We start from the raw sequence: 22,805 nt of genomic DNA on the forward strand, positions 1-22,805 counted from the left end.
CTAGAGGGTAAGAATTACTTCCCTCAACATGCTAGCAACACTTCTCTTAATCCAGCCCAGGATGCCATCAGCCTTTTCCGCAATGGTACGTTGTTAGCTCAAGTTTAACTTTGTGTCCACCTTTTCTTACACACCAGGACCCCAGGGCTTTTCCTGCCACACAGTGTTGCAGATAATCAACTGCAAATTGAGCATTGTTCATTTGCAAGTGCAGGACCCTGCACTTGCCTTTGTTGACCTTATGTGATTCCTGTCAGGCTACTCGTCCAGCCTGTCAGCATCCTCCTGGATGGCAGCACAATCCTCTGGTGTATCAGCTGCTCCTCCCAGTTTGGTGTCATTGGCAAACTGGATGAAGGCGCACTCAGCTCCATCATCCACATCATTAATGAAGATGTGGAATTATATGGACAGAGTAATGACCCCTGGTCTACATTGCTGTTTACTGGCCTCCCACTAGACTTCATGCTACTGACCACCATCCTCTGGGCCTGGTCCTTGAGCCAGTTTTCCACATACCTCACCATCTGCTCATCTGGCCCATACATCAACTTCTTTATGAGAATCTTATAGGAAACAGTGCAGTAGGCAATATCCAGTGCTCTCCCCTCATCCACCAAACTGGTCACCTAATTTTAAAAGTTTATCAATTTGGTCAAACTTGGCTTTCCCTAGGTGAATCTATGCTGACTCCTCCTGTCCTACATGTGCCTGGAAATGGTTTTCAGGATTAGGTGCTCTATCACTTTTGCAGGAACTGAGATGAAGCTGACTAGTCTGGAGCTCCCTGTGTCCTCCTTTGGCCTTCTTTAAGAAAGGAGTGACATTTAGCTTCCTGTGTAATATTTATTCAGTTGTTCAGAAGACACTTTTACACAGAGGAATGAAAACTTGTCTTTATGTTGTCTGCAGGTAAGAGTGATGATTTCCCATTGCCATAAGGCTGTTTGAGGCAAACATCAGAATATTTCCTAACAATAACAACAGCTAAGCCATGAAAGTCTTCCCGGGAGGGCTAAATATCTGTTGGATAATATTGTACAATGCATCATGACTGGCACCAAATAAAATAAAACTTCCTAGACATGTATGTATGTCCAAAGGCATTCAGACACAAGTTAAGCTTTATTCTTTTATGGCTTCTGGTAGTGTCTATTTTAGCCCTCTTAGTAATGTAATATGCTTTAGTATGTTTCTTAAATCATAAAGTGAGTCAAACGCAAGTCTTGAATAAGGTGAGGTAGTCCAAATGCAAGATATTAATTCTAGAGTTATGGAATATCATCTTGAAAGAGTCTGGACATTGCTATCAGCAAAAGTCATTGGATGATTCCATCTTGCTAGGCAAGAAGAAAAGAGAACTGTTTGATGCCTGCTATGTCACACAGGTTGTTACTTTTAAAATTAGCAATAGCACGTGAATAACACAGGTTATTGATGAGGTACAAATTCCTCATCAATTTTGTATGTGATCCATCAAACTGACATATGGATATAACCTATGGCTCACTGTCTCCCTCAAGTGGATGATACAAGGAAAGGGATTTGTTTCTTTTAGACAGATTTTTTGTTTTTATTCCATCCTGCTTTGACTCATTCTTCTGTTTGAAGGGACATGGCTTGATACATGCAGCCAGCTTCACCAAGAATATGAGTATACAAGGTCATTATTAAAAGCTGTGAAAAGGCAACATTTGGGAGGATAATTCTTTCTTTGCCCATGAGATGTACCAAAAATCTTTGTCATAGCAGGAGGAGACAGATTTCCTGAAAGGCCACACAATATTGTTCACAACTGCAAGAGGGTAAAAAAAAAAAATTAAAACAATGGCTGGCAGAAAGAACAAAAAACTCAGTTGTCTGCAATCTGAAATCCCAAAGGTTTTCTTCGCTGTTTTCTGTGGCAGGGCACAAGCTGTGAACCACACATCTTGAACAAATGTCAGTACTCAGATTTGGGTCATTAAATTGGACAGAATCTGTTTAGGGTTGCTAAGCCACAGCATCCAGAATCCCTAAAATATTGTTGTTTCTGTTGGTTGGGGGTCTTTGTAGATCTGGCATTATAAAAAATATTTGATGGAAACTCTTTTGAAAGATCTTAAATTCTGTCAGTGTGTGTGTTATCATAGCTGACCTAATGGAAAGACAAAGCAGGAAAGAAAAAGTATTAAATATTCAGATTTACTGGGTACTAGTGATAGATTTCTGTAGGGAAAGGATGAATCTGTCATCCTCTGGTAACTTAATTTTGGAAGGCTTAAAGGAATTATGCTACAAGTTTACATTACTCCTAACTCTGAGGTGTAAATGCATCTAATGGGAATATAATAAACACAGATAATTTCATTTAAAAGGTTTAAAAACAATACTGAGAAAACCAAACAAACTCAAAAACCATCCTCACAAAGATCTTTGCAGACGTGTTTACTTTTAATGGGGTAAGTTCTTATTGGTTTTTATAAAAAATGTTTTAAATGGATGATGTAAAGTTGACATGTATATTCTTATTTGATAAATTTATAAATTGTAATTAAAATAGTCAACAATAAAACAAGCAAGCAAGTAAAGAAGTTTGGGGGCTGGCTTGGGGTGGTTGTGAGATTTTGTTTGTTTATTGTTTTTTTTGTTTGGTTTTGTTTTGGTTGTTTGTTGTTGTTTTTGTGTTGTTTTGCTTTGTTTTTTCTTGTTAGAGTCCAGGACCTTTTGTAGCAAATTTTCTGGTACATCTCATTTTGGATACTGACAAACTGAGTCTGTACTTTCCTATTTCTTTCTAGTGGTCGATGCTGATAAAGTGCAAAGTTCCTTCAGTGTAACTGGGAAGAAACATGAGAAGTTCTGTCAGTATTGAAATGAAGGAGTTTTGCAATAGTCAACACTTGAGAAATTACAATCACAGACTGTCTTCCCATTATGTCCCTGACTTGCAGCGTGATCTTAGGCTTGTTCATCCAACATTCCTGCTCCAATATCCCTCATTTGAGTACTAATGAGACATATGCAAAGTCTCTAAATACCCTGAATAATAGATAACAATAGGTAATGACAACAGCACTGATGGCACTGGGAACCTCTTTCTTGTCAGAGAGGACCTAATTCTTGGTAAACTGTTGTTGGCTGAGGAAAGCATTGAGAATTTAATGTCTGGACAGAAATGTAACCCAGGCAACAAGGGAAAAGGCTCTACATCAATGTAGTTGAGTTGAAGTGAATACATGAGGCTATTACACAATCCATCCACAATGTCAGAACCATACCCCTTTTCTTCCCCTGCCTTCCTTTCTGTCATCCTAGAGTGACAGCTTTGCTCATGTACTTTTATATATTTGACTTGTTCTCTGTTTGTTCTCTGGTCAGAAAACTCTGGATAGTAAGTAGCAATGCAAAAGCAGTCAGTGATAAAACAAAAAGGGACGAAATCACCGAATCGGTGCTTGCACAAGGGTTTGCTCATCCGACCTCGTATACCTCCCACCCTGTGGCTGGTCTTGTGGCGTTAACCTGCCTTGCCTGTCCCGGAGACCGTGGAGATGACTTGGTTACTGCTGTGGCGCTCCCCGCCACTCCTTTCCCTCCTGCAGGATCGCACAGAGCTCTGCTTTCCACGACGTTCTTCCGCTGTTTTCCACCCGCGACCCGCTTAGTCCTGGAGTCCTGGAGAAGCTCCTGCGCATCTCCCCTCGCCGCCCTGGGTGGCATGGAGCGCTTTGCTTTAGCACTGCGTTTGCTTTTAACAAGAGTTATCTCCATTACCGCTTCGGGCAAATGAACTGACTAATGAGTTTTTTGTCGGCCATGGAAGTGTGCTGCAAGTAATTAAGGGATGTGCTGTGGGACCGATTAAGCTGCAAGTCACAGCGGCCGGAGCCCAATCGCTGCGAGCCCGTCGCAGTCTGTGCCGCCTGCGCTCGGCTCCACAATGGGATCATTGACTATTTATTTACTTCGCACAACAACTCTGCTGTTTATTTAATTATAGGAGCTTTTCAGTCACCCACCCCCACCCGCTCCAACCCCATCTCTTCGGCGCTTTTTGAGCCCTCCCCTCCCGCCTCTGATAGCCGGTTTGTCGCTGGGGCAGATGAAGCGGGGCAACGCCTGAGCATCCTTTGTGGGGTACGGGCTGCGCTCCCCCGGCGGATCCGGGAACGGGAATTTTCCGTGAGGGAAAGGCGAGGAGACAGGGATTTTCCTGTCAAATTGCTCATCACATCTGCCTGGAGGTCAGACCTCGAGAAGGCTGCACTGTGGAGGGGGAGGCGCAGGGGAAATCCTGCAGCTCTTCAAGGCATGTCCGAGTCACGAAACAAAATCGGGAGAAGCTCACAAGAGGCGAGGAGACGCCTGTGGCGCTGCGGGGGCGAGTGCGGCTGGGCGAGGGAGGAAATCATTGGCACTCCCGCAAGGCGGGGCGGACGATACATTTCCCACCCCAATTCACCAGGGAGGCCTCGGTCCTTTTACCAGAGCCCCCTCCCGCAGCGTTGGCGCTTAGGAGCGAGTCGGGGGCCGAGGGAGGGGGGCTGCTGGGGCAGATGTGGTCACTCACGCCCTGGATCCTCTTCCAGCCCGGGGAAGTGCCCGAGCTCAGTACCCGCTAGTTCAAGGAAGGAGTGGGGACAGGCAGGTTTCAGCATTACAACAAGTCGAGAAGCAGCCGAAGCTTTTTCGAGCACCCCCGCAGTCTGAGATAGGAGCACTCCACTCACCCCCGCATCCAGGGGGAAGAATGGGGACGGGCAAGGGTCTCTGAAGCTGTTTCACAGGCGGCAGGATCCAACTCCCGCTTTCTCCGCGTTCACAAAAGGGGCTCGGGGACCCCAGTTGGGAGCTTGGACTGTTAACCCCGCTAAAACTCACTGCCCGGCGAGTTCGGGCTCTTGGGGAGACGGCGCGGGGGGAGAGCGCTGCGCCCAGCGCCGGCCGGCGGGCACCGGCGACACTTGGCCGTGCGGGGAGCCGGCAGCGGCGGCCGTAGAGAAAGCGGTTTCTGCTCCTTTAAAGGGCGCTGTGCAGCGCTCCCGAAGGGAGGCGGATCTCCCTCCTTCCTCCCTTCCCTCCATCCCTCCCTTCTTCCCTCCCTCCTTCTCGCTCTCCCTCCTCCCTCGCTCCCTCCTTCCCTCCCTCCCCGCTTGCCGCCGCCGTCAGTGGTGCCCGGACGCCGGCTGCACCGCAGCCCGGGCTGTCCCCGGCGTCCTGCCGCCGCCCTTCCTCCCCCGCCTCCGCCTTCCTCTCCCTCCCCGATTCCCCTCCCGCAACTCAAGGTAGGAGGATGTCCCGGGTCTCCGGCTGGCCGCCGCGGCCGGAGGGGTTGCATGCCAGCGAGGGGCTGCGGGGGGGCCGGGGGTGGCGGGGGATGCTCCGTGGCCGCGTCGTGCCTAGGGCTGCACACCACGATGGCTCTCGGCCAGCTGTCTCGGGGCAAAGGCGAGCGCTGAGCCGGCCGACCCGAGCGCTGCTGCCGCCCGGGTCTGTCCCTCGCTGTGGGGAAAGCAGACCTGTCGGCTTCCTGTCTTCCTTCCATCGCTGCTCCGCATCGTCAGAGCCGCCGCTGTCCCCACGCTGAAAGTGGAGCTGTGGGAAGGGGGAGCAAGAGGCCGGAGCAGCGCAGCCCCCGATGCCCCTCGCCCGGGGCTCTCCCGGTGGCCCGGGGCTCTCTCCCGCAGCCGGACCGGGGCTCCCGAGCTGGGCTCAGGGAGGCCGAGCCGGCTGCAGTGAGGATGTGCCCCCCGCTCTCGTGGGGGAGCGGAGGTGAGAACCGGGCTCTAACTTCGCTAGAGTTGTGGGTGGACAGCAGTCTGTACTTCCGTAAGGTCTCCCCCTGCCCCTACCCGGCCCCACCGCACGGCGCTGACAGTCCCCCTTTCGGCTTATCGGCAGCCCTGTCATTTATTTCTGAACAAAATCAGCTTTCTTTGGGGGAGCATCCATCGCTAAAGTAGCCAGGGCGCTGACACTCTCTGGAAAGCAAGAGGCATTCCTGCCTACGGAGTGCAGGCATGATAGCGAGAGCCTTGCGTGCACTGAGAAGGAATGAATAGATTGTAATGGAAACCTTAGAAACTTTTGGGGCAGTACAGCAGGAAAAGCATAAAGCATCATCATTTTCCTCCAAAAAATCTTGCACAGCTTCCCCAGCCCCAAAGGAAGCTGAAGGGACCAAAGGCTGATCTGTAGATCATGTCAGAAGTATTTGTTTTTGCTGCTTAAAACTTGCTAGGAAAGTGCATTGCTGTGATACTCAAAAGTGCCGGAACAAGAAAGTCTATTGCACACTCACTTCATTAATTAGAATACAAGTCTTTCCACTAGCTAAAAATTAATTGCCATCTTAAAATGTCATTAATCTTTGGCGCAGCAGAAACTTGGTTGTAAATTTGGACTGAGATAATAACAAACAGAGAAGGACCTACGGGGTTTTTTTAATAGCTGGTGGGAGTGAAGTGCCAGTGGGCCGCAATTTGTTTTAAATGATAACATCAACATTCATTTGAATACTTTGGCAAGCGTTTTAGAAGGGAGGACTGTGTTACTGCTTTGTCAGCAAAGCTGCAATACTTGATTCTAGAGATCTAGAGATGCTGGTCAGGTGTTGCAGTAAGCTGTGGCTCTCCTCACACCAGATTGCAACAGCAGGAGGACTGTGGTGGCATGTGAATCCGAAACGTTTGCAAGGATTTGGTGAAAAATGTCCGAGAAACATTTGGGGGACCATATGTTGTACATACATTAAATTTATAGCAGCTGTTGTTGTGAGAGGTCAAAATAGTAGATTACGTGATATAAAAACCTCACTGTCTGTTCTTAGAGGCACAGCTATGACCTGAAAATAAAAGCCCATTCCTTTTTAAAGTAATATGACAAAACTATACATCCCAGTAGGTGGCAGCTAACTGGAACTGGGTTAACTTTTATAATGATAACAGCACATAAAAATTAGATCTGATGGGAAAAGCTCCTGATATAGTAAGGTAATCCGAATCACATATCTTCCCTTTCCAAATGAAACATTATGTACATAATGTACACCATTTATACTTGACACACAGCTAAAACTGCAGTAGGTTTTCATTACCCAGAAAAGATGTAAGGCCTCAGACTGTCTCTCCTTCTTCCCCTGTCTATAGCTGGATTACTATTTTTCATATCAGCTACACTTGAACAGAGCCCTGTGTATTAAAGATGTTCTTGTGTATTAGAGATGTGTTACCACCACGTCTACAGTAGATGACCAAACAAATCAAAACATATATCCAAGGAATTGTAGATTTCCCAGCTGATGATCACTGAAGTGGAGAGGGCAGTTTCATACAGACTTCAATATGAAAAGAGCTGTGTAAGAGTGGTGACAGGATCTCAAAACAGAAGACCAGCTTATCTACCATGACATTTTATTAGGGATTTCCAGACTTTGAATTGTACATCTCACAGGGAAAGAAATATTGAAGGCACTAAGACTATTTACCTGTTTTCATGTTGAAATCAGTCTGGAGGATGCAAGAAGGTACTCTTTTCTTTTTCATTAAGAAGTAGTGGAATTAAAGTCCAAATAACAGAAAAGGAGTCTAGGGTAGGGAAGACTGAGGCTTTAGTCAGTTATATAGTCTATAAGTGATCTTCAGTCACCAAATATTTAGTGTGTTCTAAACATCTGATATCTTGCAAGATTTGATTTTTTTATATAAGGGACTTGTATTCTTGAGAAAATATTTCTGGGCTAACTACGATTTTTTTTTTCAAGGTGGGAGCTAGGGTTTGAAAGAAGGAGGAGGAATGTTAATACAGAGCATTAGGTGATGTCTGATAGTAGATAAGGAGGACATCGGTGCTTCTTCTGAACCCATAAAATAGCTGGCTAGCTAAGATAATAGAGGGCATAATATATATCTCTAAAGAAGCCGATAACAGATTTTAATTTCCTTTCCTCGCTGTGGGATGAGTGGGGAGGGTGAAACCCCCCGGCGTTTTGGCACCCGAAGCGGGGGGCGGCCGGGAGCGCTGTCCGCGGTGCTGAAGGGGCGCTGGGGCCGCTCCGGGCGCTGTCCGCGGTGCTGAGGCCGCCGGGGGCTGGCGGGGGGAAGGAAACTCGGTGCGAGCCTCAGGCGTCAGACCCGGGGCTGCAGCGTGGGCTGATGAGTGTTTAATAGTAACAGGAATGAATTAACCACAAGTTGTTTTATGATTCCAGTTCTAAACGCCTCCGTGAGTTAGTTGCCCTGTTGGGCTGAGATTACAGGTAGCTGTATTGTTTTTTTCTAAGAGAGCTTAGAGAATCAAACTGGTAACAGGAGTCACTTTGTCCAAAGTTCGTGTATTGTTTAATGTGCTAAACCTGGCGACGAATATTATATTTTCAAAACTTCTCACCAAAACAAAATTTTTAAAATAATAAAAAAAATCCGGTTAGACTGCAAGCTGCACCTGAGCATTAAAAACGTATCTAAATCACATCCTTTATTTCAGCAACACCAGGGAGGGAGGCAATGAACTTTCACAGTGTTCACGTGGGTTGGTTTTATTTCTCCTTGGACTATGAAAAAATAGAAACCAGTAGAAGAGAATAAATGAAATAGTAAATAGAAGAAAAAGCAGCTCTCTGCATTTTTTACTGGGAGATATTCTAAGTGTGAACTGAAGGAGTCGCTAGATATCCTTGCTTTTAACACTAGGTGTTCTTTTTAAAGTGCTCCAATAGTCAAATCGTCTGACTGAATTCCCTGCTAGACTGCAGAACTAGCCATTCATGATACTTATTTTTGACACTGCAGTTATGCCTCCATCTTAAGGAAAAAAAAATCAATGATGTTTAATAATCCTCTCGCAGACTGTACATTTCTTTTCATCAGCATTTTACAGTATTTTAAGTAAAAGTGTGCAGAGGAAATCAGTAAGGCAAAATGATAAAAAGTTACTCAGAATTGTTAACACTTCTAGGGGTACAGAGCACAAATACTACAAGTTATAATCCTGATGCTGCTGTTACTTATTTACAGGTCTACAACACACAAATGTTAATTAAGAATAAACTGTAACTCACCTCTGCCATGCTCTACTTCTGATAGATTTCACAGAGTGTTCTCATTAGCTTGGCATCATTGATATTTACGTCTGTAAAGTCAGGTTTATTCTATGTTCTTCTGTATGTATCTGTGTGGAAAGGCTCCTAGTGATATTTTCTTTATTAATGAAAAGCAAAGGAGGGAGATAAAGGAGACAAAAGATGTCTGTAGGAGGAATGTAGGAAAAAATTAATTCATTTTCCTGATGAGAAATACAGGAATTATTCTTCAGTGTTTGTAGTAAAGCTCAAGCAGGTTCAGCAAATCCTGACTTAGATTGCAAAGTCTGGCAGTCCTGGTTTAATGTATTTCAGTGGATGCAGACACACAGCTAATTGCATTTCCAAGGAAAATCTGAAGTAGTCCACAGAATGGGTTTATCTTTGGAACATCTGGTCAAAACCCAAAAATCTGTGGCTGCATTTCCAGATATGAACTCAGTATCCCATTATCAAATGGGGAATGCTGTTGTTCTCACTGAGGACAGCAAAATGACAAACTACGTAGATCATAGTATAGGGAGGAACAGCAACATTTCCACAATGCTGGAGTGAAAAGAAAGCAGAGTGCAAAATGAGAGTGGCAGAATAAAGTGAAAATCGCAAACTAGTAAATCCCCTAGTTACTGTCTTTTAAGCAGCACTGCAATTTCAAGCAAGTTTAGTGAAACAGGTCTATGCATTCAACAAGGTTGTTCCAGCGCTGCCGATTCCTGTTACCTTGCAGAAGCAGCCTGGTGCTCCGTTATCACTGAGTCCGGAGCAAGTTCCTAGGGCCAGGCTGTACACAAGCCACAGCATTTATCCTACATCATGCACTAAAATGAGTAACAGTTAATGATTGTAATTTCCCCCCCCCCCTCCAAACCTGAACGTTACTCTGATAACCTGCATGACTTTGTTGTCAGCCTTCTCTTTCACAACTCCAAAGCTAAGTGATCTCGACCCAGGCAGTCAGCTATTGAAATACAGGAATTGATTGTCACACAACCGATTCCCTTCTCCCTTCTACCAACACTCCCCCCCCCCCGCCCCCCCGCCCCTTTAGCCATTGTTCAGAACAACTGAATAACTAATAACAATGAGAAGCATGAAAATATAACCGAGCTGGGTTTTTTTTCCCCTCCGATAAAGCTGGGCGATCAGATCGGTTGCATAATAGAAATTGGGAAGGCTGTCTGGCAGGCAGCCTTAAGCAGAGAAGAGCTATCTCAATTTCTCTCACTTAATCTTGGCTTCGCGTCAGAAGCTGTGCAGCAGTGCAGTAGAACGGGAGCACGGCAAAGGCTCCGCCAGTGGAACGCGGGCGCTCGCTGTGTGGCGGTACCTCAGCGGTCTCTCGAGCTGGATTACCTATTGATTTTCCTCCTTTCTCGCCTCTCAGGTTTACTCGGCTGGACGCTGCGTGTGTTTGGATTTCTCAAGGATTCTCCCCCGACTAACATGGATGTCCCACCATTCCTTGCAGTTGAAGGTTGCTCCTTGGCGCAGTGAATGAAGAACATGCAGGGATTGCTAATGGGTTTGGGAAGCGTAGACTCTCTGCTCTCTCTGTGACCATGCCGTGATCGTGTCTGAGGGCCGCCAGTTTGCGTATCCTCATTCTCACCCTACCGGGAAACCTGACGGCTTAGAAGGGGGAAGTAAGGCAGCGCGTGTGTGCATAGAAACATCATGAAGATTATTTCCCGTATTGTAACTAATTCAGTCTTCAGATGCACCATTAGACTCCTTCTTTGCTTACTGTGGATTGGATATTCTCAAGGAACCACACATGTATTGAGATTTGGTAAGATTTCCCGACACTTTTTTCATTTTGTGTTTAAGCCTGAACGCGATGTGCGTAGGATTGACTCAGAAGGGGATGCTGGGGGACAGCTGGGACGTGCTGCCGGAGTCGGGCGGCGAAGTCCCTCTTTATTTTGCATCCGGAGAGATGAATTGCTGTGTGATTTTTTTTCTGTCTCTGCTGCTCATTGTAGCCGTAGTAACGGCACGATGGTGATGATAATTATAATAACAATAGAAAAAAGAGTGGCGGACGTGGTTGCCTAAGGCTCTGCGCAGCTTGTGTGGCTTTCTCATAATTGTTTTCATTGTTTTGCTTTATTGTTTCCCTGGTAGGGGAAAGCATGGCTAATACGGTGATTGATCAGTTGAAAACCTGTCAAGTAGTTGTTGAGTTTCGGCCGCCCGTCTCTGATCCCCCGAGCCGATCCCGTGCGGGCGTAACGCTGTGATTTGAGACCTCTGGGCTGATTTCCTTTGAAGTATCTGTCTGTTTGCTTGACATTTGAGTGGCGTTTAGGGTTAGACAAGAGATGATTTATGTCTTGAGCGGTGCTCGGGGAAGAGCTTTGCGGTACATCTCAAAAGCACAGCTTTTCGATGGGAGGAAAGTTGTAGGAGTTCCTCCCGCTCCCGGGAAAAAAAAAAAAAAAAAAAAAAAAAAAAAAAAAAGAAGCAAGCAGATCAGAATGGTATTTCAAGAGTAGAGAGGGTTTACAGTTTAAAGGCTATCCCAGCTGGACCAGGGCACTGACCTTAGGAGCTCTGCCTGTGCAAGGGCGCATGTTCGTGTGTCTAAGCAAGCAAGGGACAAATTCCAGCCGCTGCATCCCCTACAGAAGTTTTGTAGCGAGGAAGGGCAGGACGGAAAGTTCGGAAAGCAGGTCCGAAGGGGTCTGTGCTGTCGGGGATGTCCTTCGGTGCTAGTCCGGGGCGAGATACGATGGGAGCCCCGCATCAGCATCGTCCTGGTCGCCCGGGTACAGCGCGTGAGCCGCGGCGGGGGGCGGCCAGCAAGGGACAGGCTGAAAATTGCTCCCCCATACAAGCAGCATCCTCTGTGCCTGCCGACAGCGCGGGTGGCCGGAGCAAGAGCGGATCTCCCGCATTCCGGCTGTCCGCGATAAACTGAGGCAGCCGCTGCATCCGTTTCTTTGGGGCACAGAAACCTCTTGCCTTTGCCTGGGAATAATGCCTTGGTTTGTATCTATTTTAATTTAATTCAGCACCCCCGCACACAGTTTTATATGGAGGGGAAAGTGAGTAATCATTAAAAAGTCACCAGGCTGTTACCAATCTCTGAATTCCTAGCAGCACTTTTTTTCCTGCTTCCATCTGGTCCAAAGGTGGTGCTTATGGCACGTTGCTCTTAGCAACCGCCCTCAGGAATGCCTGTTTCTTTGGACATGGCTACACGGGCCCGTATATCACTGTGGGGTCTATTTTGCAATCAGTCTGATCCATAATCATCGCCGTGAATTTAGTGCTAGGATGCCTGTAACATGGCACTGGCCGGCTGTCTGTCTTTCCATGGGTCTGTCCCTAGGAGCCCGAGTTACTTTCAGGTACAGCTGTGTAAACAAACATCCTCCTGGTCACGGCACTAACGAGAGGTGGACTTTCCTTCTTTAGAGCGGCATTCCCTCTGAAGTGTCAGTCCGGTGTACCCTGGGGACAGCCCTGCAGAGCAGCGCTCTGGCAATAAATAACCCCGTTAGAGCAATAAATAACCCCGCGGCTGAAAGGTGATGCAGCGCGTCTCTGCTGCCCAGTGACGTGGTGGGGCATGCGTGTGTTTTACCGGGCTAACCTCCCTTCCCAGCTGCCTCCTGGTCACACAGCTGGCCAACGAGTTGCGCTCACTCCGCTGTTTGTAGCAGCCTTTGAAAAGAATTGTCGCCAAACCATCACTGAACATTAAAAGTAGGTAGGGAGAAGTTGATAAGTTTATTTTGTTGTGGAGAATGTTAGACGGGAAAAGAGCAGGAAGACTTTTGCCTTGCTCATCCGGGCCTGTTGCACATTTCAGTTTTAAAGGAGTCTGGATTTAGCTTAGTCCAGGCTAACTCACTCTGTCTGTGACCACGGGAGAACTTCCACGCCTTCTCCAAAGGCTGACATCTCTGTCTCTGCGTAGGGCATAGCAGGGCGGAGGGAGGGAGCAGGGACTGAGCTGCGGGAAATCTTTGGTTATTTCTGAGGGGGAATTCCCCACCGCCCCCTCTGGGTTCCCGTGCTGTCAGTCCCTTTGGGATGTCCTTGCGGCCAGGAGGACGGGATGCCGTGGAGCCCTTCCCGAGGAGAAGGGGGAGCTGAGGAGATTCCCTCCAGAAAGCAGCCTGCCAGCCCCCGCTCTCCTTCCTCAGCCAGCAGCGCTATGGCAACAGGGGAGAGCTTGAAGCCTGCCAGAGCTGCAGCCCCCTCATTCTTCCTGTGCAAATTAGCCACCATGGATTCGCATTGTCCTTCCCACGGCTCCTCTCATTGTTGGGACTAGCCGGCATGTCCTTTTTCTCCCTCCCTCTCTCTCTCAAGCTACCTTTCAGCAGCCACACAGGGAAGTCGGACCGCCTGGGCTATTTGTCAGATTCGGGAGGTTGTTTCTGTCTGTACCTTATGGAGCAAACACGGAGAGAGGCTGGTGCCACGGCACCGCTCCCTCCCCAGCGACACTTGTAAGGCGTCTGGACACCTGCCTGTTGCTGCTGCCGGAGCTGGGCATCACACCAGGCGCCCCTCCTGAGTGCCACATTGCTTCATGGCCCTCCCTTGCCCTTTCTGAGCAGCTTCCCACAAGCGAGCCCAGGGAGCGCTGGAGGTGAGGTTTGTCTCTACGGCACTCGAGGGTGTCAGGTGGGACCAGCCCTAAATCATTGATGCGGATAAAAGGATGAGTCCCACCTTGACGAGGGAGAAAAGCAGCAGCCTAGTATTTGTCTCTCCGCTGTGCTAAGTGTGATGGAAACCTTTTCCTTATCACTTGGCACCGAACAAAAGCCAAAGTACGTGACCGCCGGCACATCCTTTACGTTATCGGGGATCACATTTCGCAGCTTTCCGATTCACCGCTCCTGTGTGTACTCAGACCCACAGCAGCGGCTCCCAAGACATTCCAGCGAGCTCGGCGGATCCAGAGCCCAGCCGATCGGCCCCTCTGCCCACGACGTGGGGCAGGGTACATAGGGCCTCTTTTCTCGGTCTGCCTTTACCCCCTACAGGCATCTCAACACCTTGTCCCCGAGATGCTGAATTAATAAGCCCATTAAGAGCTGTCAAACACCTGTAATTGCTCACCTGTGTTTTCAGAAATCCACCCCTTGTCTTGCCCAAGGTAGTAAGAGCCTGGGCTATTTAAACCCCATTTTTTTCACCACCTACTACCACTATGTAGAGCTGGGTTGTCAGCACTTTGAAGTCTGGAGCGCTCTAAAATGTCCTTTTTATTTAAACTGCTCGTTTCCGGCCTTGTCTCTACTGCTGTGAGCAGCTCCTCTTTCCTACAGCAAAGGTGTGAAGAGAGACCTGTGATAGGGAGGTGAAAGAGGTTTGTCCACTGTATTTGCTCTCATTATTCCTGGAAATGTGATGAAAGACTAAAGATCTACACTGCAGGGTGCTCACTTACCTGATAGGTTTTAACCCACTTTGTGTGATGTTTTATTTTCTTCAGGACATTCAAGAAGGGTAAAGACAAGTAGAGGCACATACCTGTAGTTTTGACTTTTTGGTGCTTTGGAGTTGCCTGACTTGAAGCAGATGAGAAAGGGAGCTGAATGTTTTGTGTTACAATGAGCTACAAAGGAAGGGTGTGTGCGTGCATGTGGCTTCTTCCAGCTTAAAAGCAAAAGAAAGTCGAGAGAGATAGGAAAAACTTTTCAAAGGAAAAAGGAAGAGTTTTGAACTTTCACCAGTAGCATTTCTTACTAGTGACTATTTTTTAAATTTTTTTTAATGCTACACCAAGTCCTCACGAAGGCCAGCACTTTCCTGTTGCCCTACATAAAATAATAATCATAGCAAATCAAGCATTATAAAATAATGTATTCTTTGTGATTTAGAAAAAAATCCCTCTCATTTTTCAACTTCTTTGTGGGAACCCCCAGAGGGGAATTGCTAGACATTTGAGTCTTCCTCTGTGAAGATTTAGCATGAGTTTCATCTGACATGGCACTTCTTAGCTGAGCTCTTTTGTCTCAAACAGAGACAAACAGAGACAGATTGAGTTTATCTCCATATAATGGTTTTTATGAGCTCGAGTGTGGTAAAACCAGCGAAGAGGCTGGATCATTGCATCCACTGCCTGTGGAGGTGACACTGGGTGTCAAAACACATGGTTCTGGCATTCGGGAGACCATTTTAAAATTGTAGCAATTAAAACCAGTGAAGTCATGGCACAGCAGTGGGAACTAGCTCTGTGCAGATGTATGAGACAAGAGGTCAAGTGAAAAATACCTGCTGGGTAATCGAGTGGAATTTTCTTAAGTGAGTTGCATTAAACCTCCTGGATATGTACTTTCTTTCCTTTGGATTTTGCACTGACATCCTTTTAGTGGGAGAAGGTAAGGTTTCTGCCTCTATTTGAGAGAAACAAGAAATTGTACTTATCTTGTTTGAGAGGGGAAGGCAGTCTGCCTTCAGATCAAGAGTGTGATGAAAATCTGCAAGCCAAACTCTCATGGCAGCCCTCGGGGGTCTGTGTCTTGGCAAGTCTAGCATTCAGAGACAATGAAAAATTTACTGCCAAGGAGAAGAATCTTTCAATATCTGTTAACGTCCTCACGAAGATGAGTTCAAAATCAGTCTTACAAACAACAACAGGAATCTTTGAAAGAAGAGTAAGGTTAAGAGCCTCGGGAAGGCAGCAAGGAGGTGAGAAGCATTGTTATTGACTGGTCTAGATTAAACAGCACAGAGGAAGATTTCAATTTGATAACGTCACAACCCTTCCTGTTTTTCTTTGCTGCTTCTGCTGACAATTTTGTAAGGTAATTAAATTGGCTGATTGAAGTCACAGTGGTCATGGGGCGATAAAGACCGTTTGGATTTAATGGAATTTAGAAACAACGGTGCACTGCACACAACTCTTACAGAACGAGAATTTTAATGACTCATTCAGGGTGCTGACTACATAGAACGTCCTGGACGAGTTTAATTGAAAGGGCAAAGCTGATTAGCTGTATACAGTCTTTATTGCACTAGATAGGGGAATTAGACTTATCCTTTTAAAATACTCATTATTGCATTATCAAGATTTAATGTAGGTTAAGAAAGCTTTCATCCATGTGGGCTTTCTGGAATATCCCCAGATCCTTTCACCCAGTGTTTGGAACACCAATAGTCTCATAAAATGATTTTCACACAATTGCTGATAGCTTGAATTCTTACTGACTGCTTATTCTTACTGATAACTTGCTTCTTACTGACTGCTACTTGTCCTTTGAAGAGATGCAATGTTCAAGTAATGCCTCCAGTTTAAATGTGGTTGCTGAAATGAATGGTTTCTGCCACCAGAGATAAAAAAACTAGAGAAAAGGAGATTTTTCTAATCTCAAATATTAGAGTTTAGTTTTATTAGTTTAGATTTAGAGGGGTTTTTTTTCCCATTTATTTATGTATTTATTTTATACCAGAGAAAATCCCCTCAATTTAGGGAAAAAAGCAAACCAAACATTTTGAAGTCATTGTAAATAAAGCAGATCTTTGTAGTCTACTTAATGTATTTACCTTGTCTGTTTCTGAGTTTTAACCTTTATCCTCTTTAATCTCTTTCAGAGGAACAATTACTAGAAGGTATGTCAATAATGCAAAAGAGAAAATAGAGGGTGTCTTATTTCCATACTCCCCAACCTGCAAGGCAAATTAATTTTTTCTGAATAAGCTTTTTATAGTGTTGTGCTGTAATGTATGTTGGAAGATTAGATTAAACAGCATGATAACATAATGACATAATGTCATTATGCTGTCACATCTGAACTGGAATATGGAGAATCAAAGATCACTGTTATATTAATACTTATAATTTTCTGCATGTCTTATGCCATCCATGCTGTGTTCCCCCCTTTCTTCTCCTCACTCCTGCCCCATTTCTCCCCCCCCCCCCAAATCCTTTAGTTCCTTTGTTATAAAACAATAGTGTTGGGCACCTTCAATTTAAACAGCCAGAGCTCTCAGTAATGCAAAGAATACAGAACAAATAAGTGATGATCATTATTCCAATAGTGGAGCTCAGCCAGATTTGGATAAAGCAGGTGTTATAGTAGAGCTATGTAAAACACTTAGCAAACTCAAAAGCACCATCTAAATTTCATTAAAAAGTACTTCTTAATGAATTAAAACCACCATGCTTTTTTTCCTTCAGGCAAAATTTAGAAGTGAAAAATGGGTGCAAATGCTCAAGTCAAGACTGCTCTTTTTGCATTGCTGCAGAACTATGCTTGTATCAAAATTTGCAAGTGACTTGGATCAGTTATGATTCAAATTTCCTTGAATGTTATTCTTCTAGTCCAAAATTCTATTGAAACACAGTAAGTCATCTTGGAATGTGTTTGGTAGGTTGCTTTGAAATGAAATACACATTTTTAGGTAACAAATTTTTTAAAGTGTTTCCACTTCCAGGTGTTTCTGCCTGGGGCATAGAAAAAGAGGTTCCCTGCTGGTATTGTGAGTGGAGGCAACAGTAGGAGTAGTTTAAAGCACAGCTACACTGTAGAATTTAGATCACGAAGTTTGTTCTTAGTTCACAGTAAACTTTGTTATCTGTGCACTGGAAGGAAAATTCATTTATGGGTTTTAGAGACTAATGTTTGGAGAAGATACATTAAAGCACATTAACTGAATGTCTGTTTTATTACATTATTATTTCCACTCACAGACTCTTTCAAACCTATTTTTTTTCCAAAAAAACCCCATTGTTTGAATTTGAGGTCAACTGAACTAGGAGTGTTGAAAGTGTCTGTCATGAACCCCCTCATTGTTAGAATCATTAATTCTTGGACAAGGCTTCATAACTGACAGAAGAACAGTCCAGGGAGAACTTTCCTATTTTGCTGTCAGGAACTGTTGTTAAATTCAAATTATGATTACTTTTTCCCCCCCTCTTCTTTTTCTTTATCATTATATTTTACTTTGTCTCTGTTTACTAATTTGAAAAACATACTATCTGGTTTCAGTATATATAGTTAAAGGTTAGGTTCATATATTTAGAGACAAATGGAAAAATGTGGTTTCATGGATGGGCAGAATAATTTTGAGAGAAAAATATTTGTTTGGTTGGGTTTTTTTTAAAGTTTTTGTACCTTGATCCTGTATTTGATCCTTTCCTCGTACTTTGTCTTTTTCCTTATTTATTTTGAAATGGTGAAATGGACAGTGATTACTTATATGAAAAAGGAATGTATATTTGAATTTTTTTTTGTCCTTCTTGGAAAGTCTTTTATTTTCTAACTTTCTGAGAAAATCCCTGGAAAAAGTAAAAAATCTGGAAGTCCTCATTTCTGTCTTGAAACTAAACTCCTAGTCTAAGCCATGCCTTAGGGCTCCTCTGCAGCATTTGGAGAGTGAAAGAGGCAGAAGGATTAGACAAGGTTGACTTAAGCTGGATAACTCTAAGATGGCTTAAGTTAGGCTAGATGAACCATGTCTCTCATGGAATCAGCAACATGGGGAAGTCAAAGTGGACTGAGTGGGGATTTTTGTTTTCTCCCCAGGCTTTGGCGTCTATCACAACATATTGAATTTTTTTCAGATGGAAATTTATGATGATGATGATATATCAATGGGTCATCAGTTTCTTCCTGACATGAAAATACAAAAATGCTGAATCAGAGACTGCTCACTCATTCTGCTAAAAACCTGACAGCAAGTGGGTGGTGCTTGTTTTCACAATAGATAATCATAGTTAGTCCTGTAAATGAGGACTTGTTTGTGAACACATATATTTAACTGATTACTTTACAGAAATTTATTGAATAAAGCTTATCAAGTTTCTTCAAAAGGTGTGGAAATATTTCACGCTGAAAAACTGTGCCATCTTCATACGTAGCTCCTTATGTGTGTCCAGTACAGTATTTTAAATTGTTACATTACTCTGAATGCAGAAATATCTATTACTTTTAAATGTTTTTGTCCTGAGATAATTGATACTGAATGTAAAAAAACTTTTCTTAAAAACAAAGCATATACATGATTAGGTAATAATCCGGGTAAATTTATTAAAGATTAGTTTATTGAACTTGCCATCCATTTGGGCTTTTGTCCTTCCCTGGGAGCTAAATATATACAAGCTATTTCAATCAGCTCAAGAGCTAAACATATGTCAGCTATATCAATCAACTCACATTTATGCTGTTATTTAGAAGTTGCACAATTAGGACATGATTTACCAAAGAGTCCATAATTAAAATAATTACACTAGTAAGCATGAAACATTTATAAGAAAATCTGAGTCTCACAGTTCACAATGGTAAAATTTGACTTTCACTTTTTATAGCATGTAAGCAAATATTTTCAGTCCTGCCCCAACTGTTCAGATTGCAAAACTTTGATGAAGCCAGTTCTTCTACTTACTTGGAAACCCATTAATTCTTCTGTTTCTACCTATAATTTTATAGTGTGAGTGCTCAGTCATCAGTCAGTACCATACATTGAGATTGTTAGAGATGTACAGTCCTTGAGAGTTTAGTGCAAAGTTGACTTATGATGGTGTGCTTTTATATTTACACCACGGATGAGAGGAAATCATGTAAAGTTTCTTATGTAGTGATTCAAAACAACAATTTATGGATCAAATATTGGAGTAAGATAACTTGCTGTATGCCTGAGGTCTGATTATCCTCTTTGTTCTGCTCAGTGGCTTAAGTTAATATGGAGTGAAATAAGAATCAAAGCTGTAAGCTGTAGCATGCTGTTTAGGAAAAGAGTAGTTTAGATTCCTCTCATGCTAAAATGAAGAAATTGTGTTAAAGTTCATGGGTATTTGCCAGTTTATCCTAGGTACAGTCATTGCCTCTATGAACTGGTGTTGAAGTATTCCTAAGTTGCATGATTAGGTCCATAGAGATGTTGAATACAACATTCTTCAAGTCAAACCAGCTGTGCTGGTTACCATTAGCAAAGGTGCTAATTCCAGGACCTGTCTTTCCTTGTCATTTTTTTCTCCAATTATCTTTTAAAGTTACACTACCTTTTTTTGAACCTCCATTTGTTGTTCACTTATTATTTACCTTAACGATATAGAGGCATGAACTGTAAAACAAATGCAACATCATGAAAATATTTGACTGATGGCTTTTTGGTTTGGATTTTTTTTTAAAGTTGAAAATGGTATACTTGCTGGTTACTGCAGTTCAATAGTAGAATAACTTGTTTTACTGATCAAATACTGTAACACAATCAGAAATATTGTACTATGTAGAAATCTATGTAAATAACAGTAGCAAACATAAAGATTGCATATTCTGTAAGAGAAAACTATTTTCTAAAGCAATAATCTCACTGATATTTGGAACATTTATCCTACAAGGCAGAAAATCTTTAAAAGAAGCTTCATTACACTTATTTGTTAAGAATTTGGGTGAAAAGGTACTTTAGAAAAATTAGAATGACACAGAGTACTCTAAAAGAGCAGAATTAAGTTTCTTTTAAAATGTTTAATCACAGTGGTTTTAGGTTTTATATATTAATGGGAATATGTATGTTCACATTTTATGCATTTTAATAGCAAATATTTAAATAAATGCTTAAAAATGTCAAGGAGAACTTTAAATAAATTATCAGCATGTATTTGAATATTAAAATGCATCATTCTTGTTTCTTATTGGGCCACTAAATGACCAATATCAGGACTTAGCCCTAGGGAATCTAACTTGTAACCTCTTTACATATCTGATTTCTACTGTTCAGCAATGTTTACAGTTTTCATGTACGCTATACTAACAAAGTTGGGATTTTTTATTCAAATGATAAGAAGACCTTTCCCCAGCCACATTTTCAAGTTAATGATTATGCATTTTAAAAAAGTATTTATATATTTAGAAATACCTATTTTCTCTGGTGTTTTGAGGCACCTATGTATGCTTCTAGTCCCTTCAGCAATGGAAGTTTGATGTTTCACTCTCTAAGTCTGATTTTTGAAAATATTACTGTGCAAAATTCAAATGCAAGGCCAATGACTGGTCATAGCTAATTTGAGAGGGAACTTGGTACTCTTTATTTTTAAAAGAAAATATAAATTACTGCAGGAGTATGTCTTGCTATTTTTTAACAACTGTAGTTTTGAACCAGTCCACTTTCAAAGCTAAGTTTTTGGTTCTTTCCTTCATACCTTGAGGTGCTGATCTATTTCAGTCAATGAACTACTGGGCATGCTCCCAGATAGTCCTGACAACACCGTTCTCTTCATTTTGTTGAAAGAAAAACAGTTGATAAGTGGGATGGAGGTGGTTTGAGAAAAATAATGCAGATGAATTCAAGGCCATCGGTGCTGAACAAATAACAGAAAGGAATTGAAGAGGGTTAATGGAAAAAAACCCACTGTTTGTCTAAGAAGGCCATATACAATTGTGCAAATAGTAAGATTTTTGTTTCTGTCTAGTCAAAATCAAACATAAAGATAACATTTGACAAAATGATCAGATAATTTAGCAAAATAAGCATTGCTTTATTTTTTTTTAAACCAAGAATTTATTCAGTTAAATCCCTTTGCTTGTTATTGAATATTGAGTATGATGTGTACATAAAGAGCAGAAACATAGTTAAATAATTTGGTTTTGCCTAGATTTGATCTTTTCTTAGCCTTGAAAGAAGCATGCATGGGGTCGGTTCAGGAGAAATGGTACAACCTGTGCATACCTCATCTATAAGCAACTGAGGGAAGAAAATGGAAATTTGTGAAAGATGCATGTGACTTCCTTCCAGCAATGCTATATGTATTTGTTTGGATGTCCTTGAGAAGGAAAGACTATAACATATGAGTGCTATTAAGGCTTATCTCTTCAGATCTTAACAGACTATCATTCACGACATTCAATATGCCTGCAGAAACTGACTGTGTGACTGTGATACAGCTAAGAAAAATGTGTTCAAAAATGCATTAAATCAGATTTTATAATGTCTTTTCAAACCTGCCTAAACAATGAAAAGTCACATTTAAAGATCTAATCAACGTTAGTCAGTCAGAGCATGCTCAGTGTTGTCCATTTGTGACCTTTTGTGTCCAGACATTGGAGATTTCAAATTGAGATGTAGATTTCTATTGTTCTGTAATCATCAGTGTTCATTAAACACTATTTTTGTTATAATTTAAAGTAAGGCTATACCCCATTGTCAAATAAGGAGTGTGGCTTGCTTTTCAGAGTATTTTTTGCTCTTTTCATTCATAGGAAGATACTTGAGTTGGATAAAGCTGTTGTATTTAGCTGTCATGTGGCCTCAGGCAGTCTGTTCACAATAATTTCCTTTTTTGTCCTTACTGTCATCTTCTAGTTTATAGGAGTTGTAACACATATTTTTGGAAGCCTTCTCCATTTTGTTTCTACAGGCAACCGGTGTTCCACTCACCAGAACCTATCTGATGGTTCTAAGGATAGAAAATTAGAAGCACTTTGTCTTCTACTTCACTGTGGTTGTTTACTTAAAAATATTTTCACCAATCCATGTTGACCAATCCATGGTTATTGTACTTCTGGGTATACTCCATGGGTATTGTACTTCAATTATTTTTGGCAATAATTTGAATGTCACAAAGTTTTCTTTGTGACTTGAACAAAGGATCTAAGCAGCAATGATTTTACAAGTACAGCTCTGTGTGAATGTGTGCAAACACACACAGGTTTTTTGTGCTGTGGTGACCCAAATGCAGAAAAAAAAGGTGGGAGTATGTTTCCTTTGCTGGAGTTGCTCATTAATGTAAACCAGAAGTGCCTGCGGGTGCATCAGAGGTCTTTGATAGAAGGGCTCG

At 43.0% G+C, this 22,805-nt stretch overlaps 1 protein-coding gene across 4 annotated transcripts in view; it reads left to right on the forward strand.

Moving 5' to 3' along the window:
• Nucleotides 1–5,140: 5,140 nt before the first annotated feature.
• The window catches only part of GRIK2 (glutamate ionotropic receptor kainate type subunit 2), a 352,900-nt gene continuing 335,235 nt past the window's right edge, over nucleotides 5,141–22,805 (forward strand). For 3 of the 4 annotated variants that reach the window (XM_054280406.1, XM_054280404.1, XM_054280407.1), the window contains exons 1-2: nucleotides 5,141–5,267; nucleotides 10,446–10,850. In XM_054280406.1, coding sequence (XP_054136381.1) covers nucleotides 10,736–10,850 — 115 coding nt within the window. In that variant the 5' untranslated portion in view covers nucleotides 5,141–5,267; nucleotides 10,446–10,735. Of the gene's footprint in view, nucleotides 5,268–10,326; nucleotides 10,851–22,805 lie in introns of those variants that run through there. The other variant, XM_054280405.1, reaches the window with a different exon arrangement.

The sequence above is a fragment of the Melozone crissalis genome, unplaced genomic scaffold (assembly GCF_028551555.1).
Source record: "Melozone crissalis strain CALT ecotype California unplaced genomic scaffold, PUWL_Pcris_2 ptg000027l_1, whole genome shotgun sequence".
NCBI classification, from domain to species: Eukaryota; Metazoa; Chordata; class Aves; order Passeriformes; family Passerellidae; genus Melozone; species Melozone crissalis.